The sequence below is a fragment of the Muntiacus reevesi genome, chromosome 3 (assembly GCF_963930625.1).
Source record: "Muntiacus reevesi chromosome 3, mMunRee1.1, whole genome shotgun sequence".
NCBI classification, from domain to species: domain Eukaryota; kingdom Metazoa; phylum Chordata; class Mammalia; order Artiodactyla; family Cervidae; genus Muntiacus; species Muntiacus reevesi.
The window spans coordinates 103,128,110-103,146,401 of record NC_089251.1 but is presented as its reverse complement, the minus strand read 5'-3'; the positions used below and the strand labels follow the sequence as shown (position 1 = coordinate 103,146,401).

Below are 18,292 nucleotides of genomic sequence, written 5' to 3'. Positions count from 1 at the left end.
CGGGAGGGTCCCACCTCAGACCAGGCGCAGATCCACACCCTGGACACAGGGGCCACCTGAGAGATCAGGAAGGACCGTGACCGAGGCGAAGCCGGACGCGTCCCGACGGGCTGGAAGGGGTGGGCAAGGGGACCAGGGCTTCCCGGGCGGCTTGGTGGGCTGAGAGTCCGCCTGCAATGCAGGAAAGTGCAGGAGATGCGGGTTCCATCCTCGGGTCAGGAAGAGCCCCCGGAGGAGGGCGCGGCCCACCACCCCCTGTGACCCTGGGGAGGTCCTGCAGTCACCACAAAAGGAAGGCTGAAACCCTCCCCGCTCGTGCTGACTCCTCACCAGGCAGGACTGTGGAGTCTTACGTGCATCTCGATGCTGAGTCCTGAGGCAGGGTCTATAATTCTCCCCATTTTAGAGGTGGAGAAACTGACGCAGTCGGTAGGGGAGCCAGGGGCTGGGACCAGCCAGCCCGGCTCCCGAGCCCACCCCGACCCACCCCCAGTGGGCAGAGCCTCCCCCAGCCCCAAACCCACCCCGACCCACCGTCTAAGCCCACTGAGGCAGGGGCAGCAGGCAACGCCTCTCACGGTCCCCACTGGGCAGAGCCTCCCCCAGCCCCGCGGCCAGGCTCGCTAAGGCCATCACATGGCCTACCGTGTTCACCCTCAACTCCGGTCACCAGCCCAACCCTCTGCCCGCGTGATCCCTCCTGCCCGAGCGTCCAGTCTCCACTGTACTAAGGCCCAGCCCGAGGCCAGGCATCCCGCGGGTCCATCTACGGCTCACTGAGTCTTTGCCAAATCCCAGGGCATTGGACAGCCGCTCCTATGGTGTCTCCCCCCGATTCTGCAGCAGGGCTCAGCGGGGAGAATACCCTCGGGGGACCAGGGGTGGACAGGAAGAGCTACGTGGAGGGGGGACCGCCTCTGACAGCCTGAGATGCTGAGGGACAGGGCTCAGAGGGCAGAGAACTGCCGTCCACCCCACTGCCATCCCCTGCCCTCCCGCCACCACCCCCGCCCCAGCCCCCTTCCCTCTGCCGTCTCCCTTTTCTCCCTCCACAGATTCCTAGAACCTGTTCCCTCGGCCAACAGCTTCAAACTATTTTTTTAAACCATGAAATCCTTCCCTCAACCTGCATCCTTCAGGACAAGGGTAGACTGACTGTTAGAAGAAAGCCCTGCGATCTTGGTGAGAAGAAGGGGAGCTAGACCCCAGCCCCTAAGCCCCCCGAGCCCAGGTGGGTCCCCACAGCCCCAGACCCGAGGGCAGAGGCCACAACCACGGCCGGGAGCCCCTTCAGACCCCTCGGTGCCCTCCTAGGAGGGAAGCCCCCACAGGGTCACACTCCGTCCTCCGTAAGTGGCCTGCAAGGAAGTCCCTCTGAGCATCCACCCTCGGTCCTTCATGCTGCTAGAAAACCCTTGCACTCCTTTGGAAGTTCTTAGTGTTGGAGCCTCCGGTGAAGTCCCCACAACCTTTAAAACATCGATTTCTTAAGCTTCACCTGCCAACTTTTAATTAAAGCAAAAAGAACAGGATGACAACAATAAATGATGACAGACACATTAAAAAAAAAAAATTAAAGCTGCGGAACTGAGACAACTCTGCAGACCAACAGGCCCCCCGACCCAAAAGCCCGAGTGGCCAGAACATCAGGCTCTGGCCTCGGAGGCCCTGGACGCCCGCGGGCTGAGTGGATCCTTCCACCCCTCACGCCGATTTGCATGCCATTACCCAAAAAGCCCTGCGCCTGAATTTCGCTTTTGCAAATTCCCACCCGTTTCATGTCATAAATAAGATAGGAGACAGAAAACTAATACAGCCCAGTGATGCATTATTCATGCCGCGTCACACTGTTATGATAGATTTACAACAGCTAATACATGCAAACTAAGTTTGGGCAGTAAACGTGAAAATCACGGGTGGGGAAGGCGGGTGGGTGTGGGGATGGGCAGGGGGAAGTCTGGAGCGTGCTGGCGTCCAGGAAGCCGGAGAAGTTTCTTTGCTGGCGCGCCCTGGTATCTGGGTGCCGGGGAGGCAGACAGACAGGCAGTGCTGGAGCCCCGGGAGGCCGGAGAGCAGGCAGCTCGCTCGTGGGGAAGCGCCTTCCGCTGGCCAACTGTCCCGCCCACCCGCACCCTCAGATCCGCCCCAGACGGAGCACAGCTCCCGAGAGGGACCCTCGGCCTGGGCCCCCTGGCATCCAGTGCTCTGTGCTTCCGACTCAGGGGCACAGGTTCAAGCCCAGCTGGGGACGACCCCACAGGCCACACGGCATGGCCAAAAAAAGGTAAAAAAAAAAGGATAAGAAACGTCTGCTGTCTTCACACCCTTCACCGAGCACGCGTCAGCCTGCTCCCGGCCCCAGGAACGTGAGGGGGCTGGGGGAGCCCACCAGACGTGGGCCGGCCCCACGGGGCTCCATCCGGTTAAGCTCCCACTAACCGTCCCCCTAAAGTCAGGCGCTGTGGAGCAGAGGGGCCCGCTGCGGTGCTGCGGCTGCAGGTCACGAGTGTGCCCCAGTGCCTGTGAAAGGGCGGGAGGGGGAGGTCCAGACAGGCTTCTGGGGGGCGGTGGGGGGTCCGAGCCTAATGGGAGAGCCCCACGGGGCGGGAGCCACGCCTGGGCCCAACCCGACACAAGGCGCCCTGCGTTCCGGCACATTCCGGGCAGGGCCAGGGGAGCCTGTTCCGCTGCAGTGGCCCCAGGAAGGAGCCGCCAAGGCGGGCACGGGGCAGGTCGGGGGGGACGCAGCCGCCCCTGCCGAGCCCCTCTGCCCTGCGCCGGCGGCCACTGTCGAGCGGGACCCAGCCCTGCCCGCCTCCAGACCCGCTGCCCAGGGCTCCTCCCCGGCGCGTCCAGTGTGGCCTCCCCCACCCGATCCGCTTCCTCCGAGGCCCAACTCCCAGGGCGCTTTCCCAACCGGCCCCAGAGCCCCAAGCCTCCTCCCACCCAGATTTTCAACACTTCGCCCCAAAAGAACATGTAAGGCAGCGGGCAGCCGCCCCGCCAGCCCGCCCTGGGTCGGGGGCGGTTTCGCAAACGCCCAGCAGCCCTGACTGAGAGGCGGGCGCGGCACGCGGCCCTGGGAGCTCTGGGGACAAGACAGGCCGTGGGACTTCCCTGGGGCCCAGTGCCTAGGACTCTGCGCTGCCAACGCAGCGGGCATGGGTTCCATCCCTGGTCAGGGAACTAAGATCCTGCCGAGAAAAAAAAAACAACAAAAAAAGACCAGGCCCCGCCCTGTTTTCATCTGTTCACGGCCGGGTGGGTGCAGAGAGACAACAGCCATCTGGGAGACGGCTGCAGACGTGACCAACGCTCTGGGGACAGTGAGGCCGCTAACGTGTGCAGACCCTGGCCGGGGAGGTGACTGATGACGCTGTCGGGCAGGCCCACAGAGGAGGGGGCCGCCGAGCCGAGGTCGGGGGACAGGAAGGAGCCGCCCGAGGGACAGCCCACGGGCACGGCGTTCCTGCCCCAGGCAGGGGAAGAGCAAGAGCGCAGGCAGAGGCCTGGTGGGGGAAGGAGCCTGGCACGTTCAGAGGGCGGCAGAGGGGCCAGCTGGGCCTGGAGCAGAGGCCAGAGACCCCGCCCTGCAGTGGGCGTCCCCCTCGGCACAAGGGGCCCGCCAGCGGCTCAGCCCCTTCTCCGGCGCCCCCGCCCATCACACACACCGCCACCTTCCCCTGAGCTGGGGTGAGGGGGACCCCGCCCTGCCCCGCTGCCCCGACTAACCCGGCTGGGCGGAGGGCGCCCCACAAGCTTCAGGCCTCCTGTCCCCATTCTTTTTTTCTTTTAATTAAGATGCAACAGTCATCCCACAGCCCCGCGTCCCCTCCAGCGATCAGTTAAAATGAACTCCAGACGACTGGATTAGACTTTGAAGGTGGCAATCGAGATAATGAACACGGAGGATGCGGTGTTGACACAGGCCCTGGTGAGCTACATTATTATTTAACAGGCCTCGCCGAGGCCTCCGCGGGGATCAAGGGGCTGAACAAGCAGTTGGGGGGCGAGCAGAGAGCCCAGAGACGGGCCGGGCCCCACGCACGGGCACCAGCTCTGCAGGGTTGGGGCGGCCGCGGAGGCCAGCGGGCCTAATGGGGATGGCAGCCCAGGGCCGCTCCCGGGAGCCCCCACCCACACAGCCGGGCCTGCCTGAGCCAGTGGCGCCCCTCCCCACCCCCAAGCCCCCCCCACCATTTCCATCAGGCCCGCTCACCTGCCCCGCCCAGACCTCCCCTGCTCCCGCCCCTCCTCCCTGGTCTGGAAGCCCTCTCTCCTCCCCTGGGCCCCCACAGGGCCTGGGCCTGCCCCCCACGGGCCTCCCCTCCCTGGGCCAGCGTTGACCATCCCGGGCCTGCTCCGAGCTCCTGAAGAGCTGAGACGAGGTCTCACTCCAGTCCACCCCTGCAGCCCTCTCTCTCTGCGCGAAGCCCTGCCAATCAGGACCCCTCCTACCCATCCGCCGTGACTGCTGGCTCAGGGCGCCTGCTATGGGAGCCAGACAGACGCCGGGAAACGAGCAGGTCCATCCTCGACCCAGAAGATGTGTTGGTGGAAAAAGCAGTAAGAGGTTACAGAAAGACCCAAATAAACTCTTTGGCGAACGCGGCACTTAAACGGATGACACTTCCCGAAACTCACATACGATAGACTGTGGAGGACGGTGCGGCCCAGGGAGACCGCCCCTCTGCCCCCCGCAGCCGACCCTGGGCTTCAGAGCGGACTCAGAGGCGGACGCCCGGGCTCCCATCCCACCGCCGCATCCTTCTGGCTGTGTGACTTTGGGCCATCACTGAACCTCTCTGGGCCTCTGTTCATTTACCGGTAAAGTACGAACAATAAAAGTACTCAGCTCACGGGGTGGTTTGAGGATTAAGTGGGCTAAGACATGTAAAACGCTTAACCCCAGGCCGGGTCCATGCTAAGCACTCAGTGTGTGTTGGTTATTATTTTACTTCCTGGTGGTGGAGAAATTGCAGAAAGCGCCTCAGTGTTGGCAAAATCTCTAAATGAACCCCCCATGTCCTCATATTCGGGCCAGAGATGGGCAACCACACCCAGGACCGCCAGACCCTCCCGGGCCCCCTGGCGTGGAGGATCTCCAGCCCCCACGGGGCTCCTGGTCCTAGGGGAGGGTCTGGCACAACGCCCTTCTGGGCGGAGGCGTGCCCCGCGGTGACGTCGCGCCTGAGCCCTGGGGACGGGGCAGCCTGGACAGCGGGCCGGCCCGGAGGCCAGTCCTCCAGCCGGGCGCACGGGGCCCCCAGCTGGGTCCGGCGGTCTCTAGCGGCAGCCAGACGGCCGTCCCGGAGCCCAGCGCGGAGGTGGGCCGCCCTCCTCTTCTCCGAGCAGCGGCGGAGCGAGGCTCTATTAGGTATGCATGGCGGTCTCCTTGTTACTGTGCGGAGGATGGTGTGTGCTGAAGGCAAACCGCCCGCCCCGCGCCCCCACAAGCTCTTCCATTTCCAGGCTCCCTCTCGCCCTGCCGTGGGGCCTCCTCAGCTGCCCCCTCCTCCATCCCGCCTCCCCCGATCCAGGGCCGGCCCGATGCCCCCGTGCATGCAGAGCAGGACAAGGGCCACACTGACCCCTTCTTAAGAGCAGGGGGTCCAACCTCATCTTAAATCATCGCAGCCTCACGCTGGAGCCTGTGGCCCCTCCGCCCTGGGGACCGCAGGGGTCCCGGAGCTGAGCTGCAGGGCTGGGCAGGACGGTGCGGCCGCTGGCAGGGAGTGGGATCGGGGGAGGGCAGGCAGGGTCACGCCTGGGCCCTGTCTTTCCCTCGGTTTGTCTGTCTCAAGCTCCTGGGATGGCTGTCGGCAGAAGGGGGCCTTCCAGCCAACGAAGCGAGGGGATGGCAGACCTGCGATGCAGACACACACCCCACCCCACCCACACCAGCGACTCCAAAGGAGCGGCTTGACTTCCCGAAGAAACCACACATCCGGCAGGAAGGATGCAAGTGAGGCAGTCACAGCACCAACGAGACCCATCCACCAAGGCCCTAAGCTGGGCCCTGCTGCCGCTGCTAAGCCGCGTCAGTCGTGTCCGACTCTGTGCGACCCCACAGACGGCAGCCCACCAGGCTGCCCCGTCCCTGGGATTCTCCAGGCAAGGACACTGGAGTGGGCTGCCATTTCCCCAGGCCCAGGAAACACCCGGGAAGACACTGGCCTGGCATGGGGACAGCAGGGGTCTGCCTGGGGGGACTGCAGGGGTCACTCATCCTTCTTCTGCCCAAATGCCTTGAGACCCAAGCCGGTCAGTGACCTCAGCGCCCAGCGAGCCAGCTCCCCCGGTCAGCTTCCTCCCAGAAGGCTGAGGTGAGAGGCCCCTGAAGGCAGTGACGGGGCCGGGCTGGGAAGGGGGTCTGGGGCCGCAGCCAGTCAGGGCCCCCGTCCCCACCCACCTGTCAGGGAGAAGGAGGACCAAGAAATCCAGAAGCAGAGGAGGGGCGGCCCCTCCCCGGCCCCGCCCAGAGCCCGACCCCTCTGCCAGGCCCGCCCCAGCAGTGAGGCCAAAGGTCCCCGGTGTCGTGGTGCAAGCCTAAGGGGGGGAGGGCTGTTCAAGCAGCCCCGAAAGGGGGGGGCAGGCCAGGTTTCACCGTGAGCCCCCCGACGACGCTTCTCAAAACCTGACGGGAGCTGCACACCCAAACCCTCTGGTTCCGCCCACGCGCGGCCTCTCACCGCTGTCCAAGGCGCTGGGGGCAAACCCACCCCACCTGCCTTTCCAGTGCCCCGAAGGGCCGCTAACCAAACACCTCCCTGGCCAGGACTGGGGCTCCCGAGCATCATCTTACACAGAGGTGAAGGGACCCGGGGAAGGGGCAGGAAAACGTGTGTGCTCACAGGGCCAGCACCGGGAGGCTGAGCCGGGAAGGCGCGGATGCGAAGGCTGAACCTCAAGCTTCAGCAGAGGCGGGGAGTCAGCACTGGGACTCTGAGGCTCAACCCGGGTCTCGGGGCTCACCCTCAGCTCCCCGGGCTCAGGGTCTCCATCTGCCAAACCAGGACCCGTCATCCGGGGTCCAGCCCAGACGGCCTGGCCGCTGAGGAAGCTGAGGCAGGACCAAGAGGGCGAGGAAAGAAGGTCCTTGCGGGAAGGCAGCAGGGTCAGGCTTAGGCTCCCCCAGGCCTGGTGGCCAAGCTGGTAACCCAAGCAAATCAAGTAACAGGGATTGTCACCAAAATACCCCGCGGGGAGCCAGGCACGATGGAGCCTGGGCTGCGGCGAAGGGGGTGGGCAGGGCTGCTGGTCACCGACAGGAGAGGGTCCAGGCTGAGCCAGGGAGGACCCCCAGACGAGGCCCGCATCGCAGCGGCCGAGGATTGGGCAGCGCTCACGACGGGACGAGGCAGGACCCCTGTGCTGGCCGAGCGCCCCTTCCCCGTGGGGTCCACAGTGGCTAAAGAGCCCGGCGCCCCAAGTGCCGGCATCCACACCGGCTGCCCCCTCAGCACAGTCGGGTCCCTGAGTGAGCTGAATGCAGAAGAGGCAGCCCTAGAGAGTGGGTTCTCAGGCCTCCAGCCCACAGCCAGGGTGTGGTTCCTCACACACTGTGCTCCCTGGGGGCACAGGGACCCCAGCCCCAGCTCCCCGGGGAGCAGCAGATGACGCAGGAGTGAGCCCACTGCCCAGCAGGGTGGGGACCCGTGCCTCTCGGCAGCCCTGAGGGAGCGTGTCGGGGGAAGCAGGGGGCGGCCACACGGGGATCCCACCCCCCGTGCGGCCCAGGAAACCCCGATGACCCCGAGACGCCACTGGGAGCCCAGGCAGCGCCCGGCAGGCTGTGAGAGGGGTCAGCGGAGGGGACGCCTGGAGACGGCCCCCTGGGGCCACGAGCCGCGAGGCAGGGCCGGTACCTGAGTCTGCAAGCTGGTGGCGTCCAGGACGGTGACCCGGGGCCCACAGCTGGCCCACACGGCCTCCTCCAGGCTCAGCAGGGCGCGGACGGGCCCCGGCCCCACAGGCAGGCACGCGGGCGGGCTCTCCAGGTCCCAAGGGACGCTTCCTGCAGGGAGAGGAAGCCAGCAGGTCAGCAGGGGGCGGCGGGCAGCAGACAGGTCAGGCTCCCCAACCTTCGGGAACCAGGCCCCCAGGGGGCCCAGCCCGGCTCCAGGCTCCTCCCGGCCCCCGCCCTTGCCCCCGCCAGCCCCTGCGCCCATCTGTGGTGCTCCCCACTCCTCCCGCCTCCTCTCCCCTCTCCCGTGGTTTCACCCCACACGCACGCCGACTTGCCAGGCCCCGTGCTCAGGGCTACGGAGGCAGAAATAAATCAGACACACACCCTGCCCTCAAGAAAACTCCCCCTGGCCGGCAAGACCAAAAGGTTAATCAGCAGTTACCACACAAAGGGCCAGGCCCAAGTGGCCAGGCAGGCGCAGACGGCCTCGAGCACCATTAAGAGGGAACGAACCAACTCCGCACAGGGGAAATCCAGGAAGGCTTCCTGGAAGAGGCCGCATCCAGACAGCCCTGCCAAGAAACCAGGAAGGCTTCCTGGAAGAGGCAGCATCCAGACAGCCCTGCCAAGAAACCAGGGAGGCTTCCCAGAAGAGGCTGCATCCAGACAGCCCTGCCAAGAAGGCAGCATGACGTGGTGGGAAGTGTCCCAGCCTTGGTTCTGCGAGCAGCTCACTATGGACCTTGAGAGCCTCTCTCGCCTTCTCAAGGCCTCAGTCTTCCCATCTGGAGAATGGGGAGGGTGTCACCAACAAGACTCTCTCCGAGGACTTTTCAGAGGCCGTAACTTACTGAGACTGTCCTTCCTTCTCACAGACCTCACCCACTCCAAGGCACTCTGTCACCTCTACTGAGATCTCCAATGACCTTCCTCCTCCAGAGATCCCACCACCCCAGGTGTGGAAGGAGGAAGTCCTCATAGGCCATCGGCCCCCAGCCCACAGTCCCTGAAGATGGGCAGATGAAGGGACCTGGCCCAGCGTGGAATGACGCTCTCCTCTGCCCACTCGAGGGATGCTCAGCTCACCCGAGAAGAGACCAAGGATTTCCCCTGGCGTGTGAGCAGTGTCCACTGAGACGGGTTTTTCTCTGCAATCACGCCTGACGCCACACAGAACCCCTGTCCTGCCAGGGCGCCAGGTGGGCCAGGAGGGTTGAGCAGGAAGTGGGGCCCACCCCTGAGGGGCGGGCGGTGGAGGGAGGAAGGACGGAGCCTGCCGCTGGCTACCAGGGCCCGGCCCCCCCAGCGCTCCTCCACCGGGTCCCTGGAAGGGGTGCCTGGTAGCCCTGGCACAGGCCGTCCCTCCGAGCCAGCTGCTGGGCGGCGGGATGGGCACCGCTGTCTGCAGAGGAGCCCCTGGACGGCAGAGCAGGTTCCCCCGCCACATCCTCCCCTTCTGTGAAACAGGGCCTCCTCTCCCCCCAGCACCTCCTAAACTTGGACGACCCCTAGCTCAGCTGAGTCGGGAAACACACATACACACACGCACACCCCGTCACCCCTGCCCGACCAACACACGCCGGGTCCTTCCCAGCCGTGAACGCGGGATGCAGGCTGGGCCGGAGTCCTGGCTGCAGCCTGTCAACTTCTGCAGGTTGGACAGGCGATGCCGCCGCTGGGAACCTCAGTTTCTAGGCTGTAGAGCGGTGTGATGAGCATGCCCACGCCTCGCAGATGCAGCCGGGCTCAAAGCAAAGGTGGGGCACGTTTAGCAGAGGGAGAGCGCGGCCGGCTGTCGCCACGTTCTGCTATCCGTGAGCATGCCGGGCGCTCTCTCCATGAACTGCTTCCTTACCTCTCACCAGCCTGGGTGGAAGATTCTATTCTTTTCCCTCTTTTACAACTGAGAAAACTGAGGCGCAGGGCTGAAAGAACCAGTCCAGGCCACCCGGCTGGGCAGGGCCGGCCGCGGGTCAGCCCTGGCCGTTGGCTGTCCCTTGCCTCCAGGCGGCCGCCTGCGCAAGCGTGCGGACCTCACTGGACTCACACGATGGCAGGGACCCGGGGAGCCCGGGACGTGTGCACAGCCGCCCCAGACGGGGGTGTGCCGGCCAGCCAGGGCCGGAACTCAGCTGACCCTGGTCCCCATTCCCGGCTGCTCTCTCAGGTTCCTAGAGTTTCCAAACATCTCTGGGCCCAGGGCTGGCGTCCAGGAGGGAAGAGGGACCCCATGCGCCCGGGCCTCCACCGCAGACCGTGGCCCCCACCAGGAAACCAGAGCCACAGAAAGGCGGTGCTCTGAGTGCTCCCCAGCGGCCAGAAGCCGGCACGCACGCCACTCGGGCCGGTTAGGAAGGCAGCGGTCAGACACGCTGGAACCGCGCCCGACAGCGGACACGCGCGCTCTGCCCGGGGAGCAGCAAGGGCGCCCCGAGCCCTCGGGTACACTCCGCCCTCCAGGAGCAGCGCCTGCCTGGGGGACAGGAAGCGTCTGATACCCCTGAGGGTCACACGCATCCTGACCACCCTTCCACTTGCTGGTATCTCCTAAGAGACCTGGCTTCAGGACAGAATGATTAACCAATAAAAAGTAATAACACCAGGGAGGTTTGAGAGGGAGGGGACACGCGTATGTTTATAGCGGATTCACGTTGCTATCTGGCAGAAACCAACACGTTATAGATTCCAATTAAATTAATCCTCCAATTAAAAATGCTTCTAAAAAATTTAATAATACCAATATCATTATATCAAAAAGAACACAGGACAGGAATTCCTCGATTCAGGGGCCCACGATAGAACCCCGGACAAGGGGCTGTCCCTTGCTGGAACTCCGTTTTCCCGCCTGCCCCCCAAGGGAATGGAATTCTGCCGAGTCAACCCTGGCGCCCCCCTGGGTTTGTCTCAGCTCCCTGCGGCGTCCCTGCTCGCTCGGCTGGTAAAGAATCCGCCTGCAATGTGGGAGAACTGGGTTCAATCCCTGGGTTGGGAAGATCCCCTGGAGAAGAGAAAGGCCACCCACTCCAGTATTCTGGCCTGGAGAATTCCATGGATTGTATAGTCCACGGGGTCACAAAGAGTCGGACACGACTGAGCAACTTCACTTTCACTTTCACCCCTGGTGGTCAACGGGGTGACAGATGTCACAAGCAGATCACCCTCTCACCCCAGAGGTCTGACCTCTAAGATTCTTCTCAGCCTCCACAGGCCGCAAGTCTAAGACTTCAGTCGGGATCAGCGGGCACTCTGGGCAGGGCCAGCCCCCTGCCCACCCCAAGCGTGCTGGGGGGTCCAGCCCTCCCCACTCTCCCTGCCCTCCAGCGGCTGTCCGTACACAATTCCAGAGCAGGCACGCACACCTCCAAAGTCACACCCGCCCCGGCATGGCAGCCCGTTCGTCTGGGCCTGGACCCGCGCTCACGTCTAGTGAACAGAGACCAAGGCCCTGTCATAGCAAAGGCAACTTCGAGAGGCAAGAGTCCCTCCCGCTGTGCGCTGCAGGCAGAAGGCGCAGCAGGGTCCTCGGGGGTCTGGAGCCAGAAGGGAGGACACAGACAGAAAGTCACCGAGGTCAAGGGGACCCAAAGGGCGGCCAGTACCCCGGGAGTGACCGCAACAGTGACGCTGCCGGTGGGGAGGGAAACGCACGCCTGTCCCCACGCTCCATGCTGAGTACCTACGATGGCTGACCCTGGCGCTCACAGCCACCCTGTGCGGAGAGGTGGGATTCACGCCCACCTTATGGGTGGGGAAACTGAGGCCCCGAGAGGAGAAGCAGGAACAGGTCCAGTCGCTCACAGTGGGGACCCGATCCCGACAGCCTGACCCCCCAGCCCCCCTCACCCACGCGTCATCGGGCTCCCCCTGACCCCTCAGCACCCCTCACCCACCCGTCATCGGGCCCCTCCTGACCCCTCAGCCCCTCTCACCCGTCCCGTCATCATGCTCCTCCTGACCCCCCAGCCCCCCTCACCCACGCGTCATCGGGCTCCCCCTGACCCCTCAGCGCCCCTCACCCGTCCCGTCATCGGGCCCCTCCTGACCCCTCAGCCCCCCTCACCCGTCCCGTCATCGGGCCCCTCCTGACCCCCCAGCCCCCCTCACCCGTCCAGTCATCGGGCCCCTCCTGACCCCCCAGCGCCCCTCACCCGTCCCGTCATCGGGCCCCTCCTGACCCCCCAGCGCCCCTCACCCGTCCCGTCATCGGGCCCCTCCTGACCCCTCAGCGCCCCTCACCCGTCCCGTCATCGGGCCCCTCCTGACCCCTCAGCGCCCCTCACCCGTCCCGTCATCGGGCCCCTCCTGACCCCTCAGCGCCCCTCACCCGTCCCGTCATCGGGCCCCTCCTGACCCCTCAGCGCCCCTCACCCGTCCCGTCATCGGGCCCCTCCTGACCCGCCAGCGCCCCTCACCCGTCCCGTCATCATGCCCCTCCTGACCCCCCAGCCCCCCTCACCCGTCCCGTCATCGGGCCCCTCCTGACCCCTCAGCGCCCTCACCCGTCCCATCATCGGGCCCCTCCTGACCCCTCAGCGCCCCTCATCCATCCCGTCATCGGGCCCCTCCTGACCCCCCAGCGCCCCTCACCCGTCCCGTCATCGGGCTCCTCCGGGGGCAGCTGTGGCCCTGCCCCCAGCGGCTAACCAGGGACACTCGTGCAGCCCCCCAGGCCTGGTCAAGCCCCTGTCTCTGCTCGGAGACAGACCAGGCGTGGGGGGAATGGACAGAGGGCACGCAAGCAGCGCTGCCCAAACCAGGATGGACAGGGACGGGCTCACCTGGCACCTCATGAATGCGTACTTGCTGAGCGAGGGAGGGAGGGAGGGAGGAAGGATCGCAGACAAGCAGAGACCCTGAGGGCCGCAGGCTGCCTGCCACGGCCACACCGCTTGGACCCCGAGGCCCCTGCAGCTCCGACGCCCCGGGCTCCAGGCGGCCCAGTGACCCGAGTCCTCAGTCATCTCACCGCTGCTGGCCCCTTCTCTTCAGTCTCAGCGTCGGGGTCCCGCCCCTTAGAGAGGCTTTGCCGACCAGCCCATCCTGTGCACAGGGGGCCAGGCCCTCACCCGACACCCTGCGCCTCCCCTTGGGGCCACCAGCGCTACGTGTAACCGTCAGCTTCCTGCCGGCTCGCTCGACTCGTCTACAAGCCTGTCTGGTCTCCCACTGTAAGCCGTGAGGGTGGGCTCACGTCTGGTTTGCTGGCCACCACATCCACGCGGCCTAATGGGTGCTCGGTAAACATCTGGGGGACAGACGTCTGCAAGGCAGGACGGCTCCTGGAGCACCTCAACCTCCTCCTCCAGGCCAGACGCCACCCTGCTCTGCCCAGAGCAGCCAAACCCTCCTGACAGCCGGAGAGGACTCCAGTCCTGGGAGGAGGACCCTGAGGTTCGGGTCTCGGCTCACCCACGGGGCTCCGCGGAGTCCCTTCCCACCCAGAAAGGGAGGGTGTTGGGTCCAGTGGTCCCCAGTGGCTCTTGTGGTTCTGAGAAACCCCAGGCTGAAAGTCAGTGCTTAGACCCCAGCCCTCAATGGGTTGAACTGTGTCCCCCAAATTCATTCATTGACGCCTCAACCCCTAGCACCTCGGCACACGACCTTGGTTGCTGGTAGGATTGCTGATGGAACTGGTTAAGGTGAGGTCATGCCAGAGGAGGGCGGGGGTCTGATTCCGAGGGGTTCTCTGGACACAGGCTCCCCCAAAGAGAGCCCGCGTGAAGATGGGGGTTATGCTGCCACAAGCCAAGGAACCACCTGAAACCGGGAGACAGGCCTGGAACAGACCCGTCCCCGGCGCCTTCGGGGAAAGCACGGCCCTGCCGACACCCTGCTCTCAGACCCCACCAGGAGATGGCAGTCAGTAAATCAGGCTGCTGAAACCACGCGGCCTGCGGCACTTGGTCCTGGAAGCTCCGGCACACGGATACACCCTGCCCACCTGCTCCCAACCCGCACTCCCAAACTGGAGAGTCAGCAGCCAACGGGGAAAGGCCCGAGGCAGCCCATCTGGGGGCTGGGGGGGCGCAGAGCAGGCCAGGTCGGGCGCCCTGACTCCCGCAGGAGCCAGGGGGTGGCCGTCCCTCCAGAAGCCCTGGTGCAGATTGCCAAGGATCTGACCCCGGCCCGACACGCACACACGGTGTGTCTGACGGTGAGGGGGATCACCTCCCCTCCCTCTACCCCCGTGATTAAAAACTATAAACGCCTTATCAAAAGCTAATTTAAAATACCAACACAGTGCCAAGTGGCAAAAACAAAAAGCTCAGTACAAATATCTGCTTATGAGCTGCAACAGGCTGCGATGACCAGCAATCAGAGGCGGGGCGGGGCGGGGCGGGGGCCGGCAGGAAGGCTGAGGCTCCGGCACAGCAGCCTCTGGGGGCGCTGGTCTTGGACCTGCTCCCCTCCACCCCCGCTCCTGTCCTTGGACTGGGAGCTGAAGAAGCCGTGAGGGAGGGGACCATAGCTCTCACATCCCTTCCTGCACCTCAGCATCAGTCTCCGTACAGAGGCGGCCATTCCCGAGGGTCGTGGTGAGAATAAAAAGAACGCGACACATCACCCCGTCCCGGAGCACAGCAGCTCAGACGCCGTCCGCCTTCCCTCCAGACGTCATCGTCTGCGCCATCGACGGCTCGATCGAACAGCGGAGACCGAAGTGCCTGACCCCGCTGGACACCGCCCATGCCGGGCGCTAAGCTTTGCCTTCACTGAAGGCTCACCCCCTCCTGTACCCATGAGCAGCGGGTGTTACCATTATCCCCATTTCACAGATGAGGAAACCGAGGCCCACAGGAGCAGTTGTGCACCCGTGGACGCGGCTGTCATCAGGGCAGAGCCCAGATGGGAAGCCAGGTCTCCCTGAGCCCAGAGACCCTGTTCCCACGCAGCAGAGTCCCCTGCCGACGGGCTGAGCTGTCCGTAGGACAGTGAGCGCCCCGCCCCTTTGGGGCCCCCGATGCGAACCAGGGACCCCCAGTCTCTCCAGCACTGGATTCCCGGACTCTTCGCTGAGCTGCCCCCTTGCTCCACCTCCCGCAGCCTCCCCGGCCTGGGTCTGGCGCTTGGCCGGGGCCCAGGGCGGCTCCCCCCACCCCCAGCACCGCATCCTTACCGCTGGTCCGAGGGTAGGCGGCGAGGGTGCCATCCTGCAGGCCAGCCAGCAGGTGGAAGGGGCTGTGTCGCAGGCAGAGCACGGGCTGCAGGCCGGGGCTCCGGCAGGCCGCCAGGCACTGCGTGCCCGTGTCCACGCTGCTGTAAAGCAGGACGCTGCGGGGAGAGGCGGTGACGCACTTAGCCCCCGCCCTCCTGGCGAGAGGGCGCCGGCCCCCAGCCCCACCTCCCACCAGCTCAGCCTGCCTCCCGCTGTGGGGCCAGGCCACTGTGCAGGCTTCTCCATGGGCCGGGGTCGGAGCCAGCGGAAAACAGGGGGCTCTGGCACCGCACAGCTGGGGGTGGGGAACGGTTTCCAGGGTCACATCTGAGGGCAGACCCAGCTGACTGTCCCCTCGCCAGCTGGCCAGCCTAGACCTCTGAGCCTCAGCCCCCTCTGAAAAATGCGGCCATGCTGCCTACCTCACGGCCACACCCAGGAACAAAGCCCCAGCATGTGCACTACCCGGATGAAGCCTGAAACGTTAGGGGGAACGAGAGAAGGCAGGCAGAAAAGGCCGCACACTGCGTGAGTCCGTTCGTATGAAGTGAGCAGAAGAGACAGATCCACACCAGTGGATGGGAACAGGTTGGTGGTTCCCAGGGGTTGGGGCGGGGAATGTGAGGTGATACAGAGGTTCTGGGGGATGTGACGAGAATGGCATTAAGTAGTGGTGATGGCTGCCCATCATGAATGTACTGGGAACCACTGAACTGCATGATTTTAAACAGCTAAAATGGTAAATTTTATGTAGTTTGAATTTAATCTCATTAAAAGCAAAAAGTGTTCACCAGGCCCCTGGGTTCCGTGAACCCAGACCCGGACAGCATGGAGCCTCTAGTGCCTCCAAGTTGGTTCCAAGTATACTAGCTTTCAGCTCCTCCCCCGGCTGCTCATGCAGGAAATGAGCCCCTGCGAGGCTCACAGCTCCTGGCCCAGGGAGCCGCACACAGCAGGTGTGCATAAAGTCCCCGGACTCTATGGCAGGTGTGAGGCGCACGGAGACACAAGGATGGGGGTGCAGCCCATCTCAGGGTCCTCTTCACAGTCCAGTTAACAGGATGAATGTTCACCCTCCATCCACATGGCTGGGCCTTCCAGGAGGCCGAGCTTGGGCAGGGGCAGCCCCTGCTGCACGGAAGTGTTTGCTGACTCACCAGCTCCAGGCAGGTCTTACAAGGGGGGGGGCCCTCTGCCAGCAGGTCTCATAGCCTGGACACACCCCGCACCCTCACTTGCCCTGCAAGGCTAGCTGAGGCCACAGACAGCTGGACGCGGGCAGTGACAGCAAAGGGACCTGAAGCCTTCATGCATCCCACGTCTGGGTGGGCTCCCACAGCAGCCCCACGTGCGGGGGACAGTCACACCACTTCACAGAGGGCCACACGGCCCAGGGAAGCAGAGGACCCACACCTAGCTCCACCGCACAGCGAGGCCAGCGTCGCCCGAGGACCACACTACGGGAGGGGGCCGGCTGGCAGAGCTGACCCTGGGGCATCCTGGTTAAAGTGTGAGCAGCTCCTGACACTGGCTGGGCATCCCGGCCCCCACTTCCCGCTCCGGGCCCCCGCTTCCAGTTCCTGGTCCCCACTTCCCACTCCTGGCCCCCACTTCCCACTCCTGACCCCCGCTTCCCGCTCCTGGCCCCCGCTTCCCGCTCCCGGCCCCCACTTCCAGTTCTTGGCCCCCACTTCCTGCTCCAGGCCCCCACTTCCCACTCCAGGCCTGCACTTCCTGCTCCTGCTCCCCACTTCCTGCTCCAGGCCCCCACTTCCCGCTCCAGGCCTGCACTTCCTGCTCCTGCTCCCCACTTCCTGCTCCAGGCCCCCACTTCCCGCTCCCAGCCCCCGCTTCCCGCTCCCGGCCCCCGCTTCCAGTTCCTGGTCCCCACTTCCCGCTCCCAGCCCCCGCTTCCAGTTCCTGGTCCCCACTTCCCACTCCTGACCCCCACTTCCTGCTCCTGGCCCCCACTTCCTGCTCCAGGTCCCCACTTCCTGCTTCTGCTCTCCACTTCCTGCTCCTGAACCCCACTTCCCACTCTGGGCCCCCACTTCCACTCTTGGCCCCCACCTCCTGCTCCTGAACCCCACTTCCCACTCTGGGCCCCCACGTCCTGCTTCTGGCCCCCACTTCCAGTTCCTGGCCCCCACTTTCTGCTCCAGGCCCCCACTTCCTGCTCCTGGTCCCCACCTTCTGCTCCCTACCAGGGGCGCCGAATGTTGGGGGTGAGGAGCGAAGCCGGAGGGGCAGAGCCCAGGGTTCCCAGCCCCTCCCCGGCCCGAGCCCCTCACCTGCCGTCCTGGAGCCCGAGGCAGATGATGGGGTGCACCCCGGCCGAGGTGTCAGCAGCGGGGCAGCCCTCATCCCCGTCTCTGCTGTCGCCCTCCTCTGGCTCTGGAATGTACTCCATGCAGAGCACGGGGGCCGCCAGCGGGAAGGACTTGACCGTGCGGGGTGACGGCCGGTTCAGGGAGAAGATCTCCACGTGGCCGCCCGCGCCCTCCTGCCCACCTCCGACCTACGGCAGAGGTGAGAGAGGCCGTCAGGTGAGCACCTCCTGGGCGGACGCCGATGCAGGCCCTGCCTCCCGTGACCCGCACCCTGAGCATCTGCCTGTCACGGGGGTTAGGCCCCAGGAGAAACATGCCCGCTCCTGCCCACAGGTGTCCTGCAATCTCTGAAGGTCACTTGTTCCCAGCTGCCACGGCAACAAGTTAGATTCGGGGCCCAAAGAAAATCAGGAGAGGAGCTAAGGTGGACTAGCACCCAGCCAGCTCTCTATTGCTTTAAGGAAAATTTCAAGCAACAAAGAGCGAGCATACACTCTGCCCGATCTCCTTCAGTTTTACCTCCACATTTGGCACATGGTAGACACTCACTGTATCCTTGCTGAATGGATGAAGGGATGGACGGATGATCACAAGGATGGATGGATAGAAGAATGGGCGGATGGGATAGAAGACTGGATGAATGGATGGATGAATGATGGATGGATGGATGGATAGAAGGATGGACAGATGATTACAAGGACTTTTGGATGATGGATGGATGGATGGATGAACAGATGGATGGAAAGGAGAGCGACTAGCTGAATGAATGGATGGATGGATGCTGGATAGATGAACAGATGATTATAACGCTGGATGGATGGATGGAAGGATAACAGATAGATGGGTGGATGGAAGGATAATGGATGGATGGAAGGATAACAGATAGATGGGTGGATG

At 64.4% G+C, this 18,292-nt stretch overlaps 1 protein-coding gene across 16 annotated transcripts in view; it reads right to left on the bottom strand.

Moving 5' to 3' along the window:
• The window catches only part of ARHGEF10L (Rho guanine nucleotide exchange factor 10 like), a 153,619-nt gene that overhangs the window by 21,090 nt on the left and 114,237 nt on the right, over positions 1-18,292 (bottom strand). For 15 of the 16 annotated variants that reach the window (XM_065929912.1, XM_065929911.1, XM_065929918.1 and 12 more), the window contains 3 exons: positions 17,357-17,583; positions 15,027-15,181; positions 7,869-8,017 (listed from right to left, as the gene is read on the bottom strand). In XM_065929912.1, coding sequence (XP_065785984.1) covers positions 7,869-8,017; positions 15,027-15,181; positions 17,357-17,583 — 531 coding nt within the window. The remainder of the gene's footprint in view (positions 1-7,868; positions 8,018-15,026; positions 15,182-17,356; positions 17,584-18,292) is intronic. The other variant, XM_065929924.1, reaches the window with a different exon arrangement.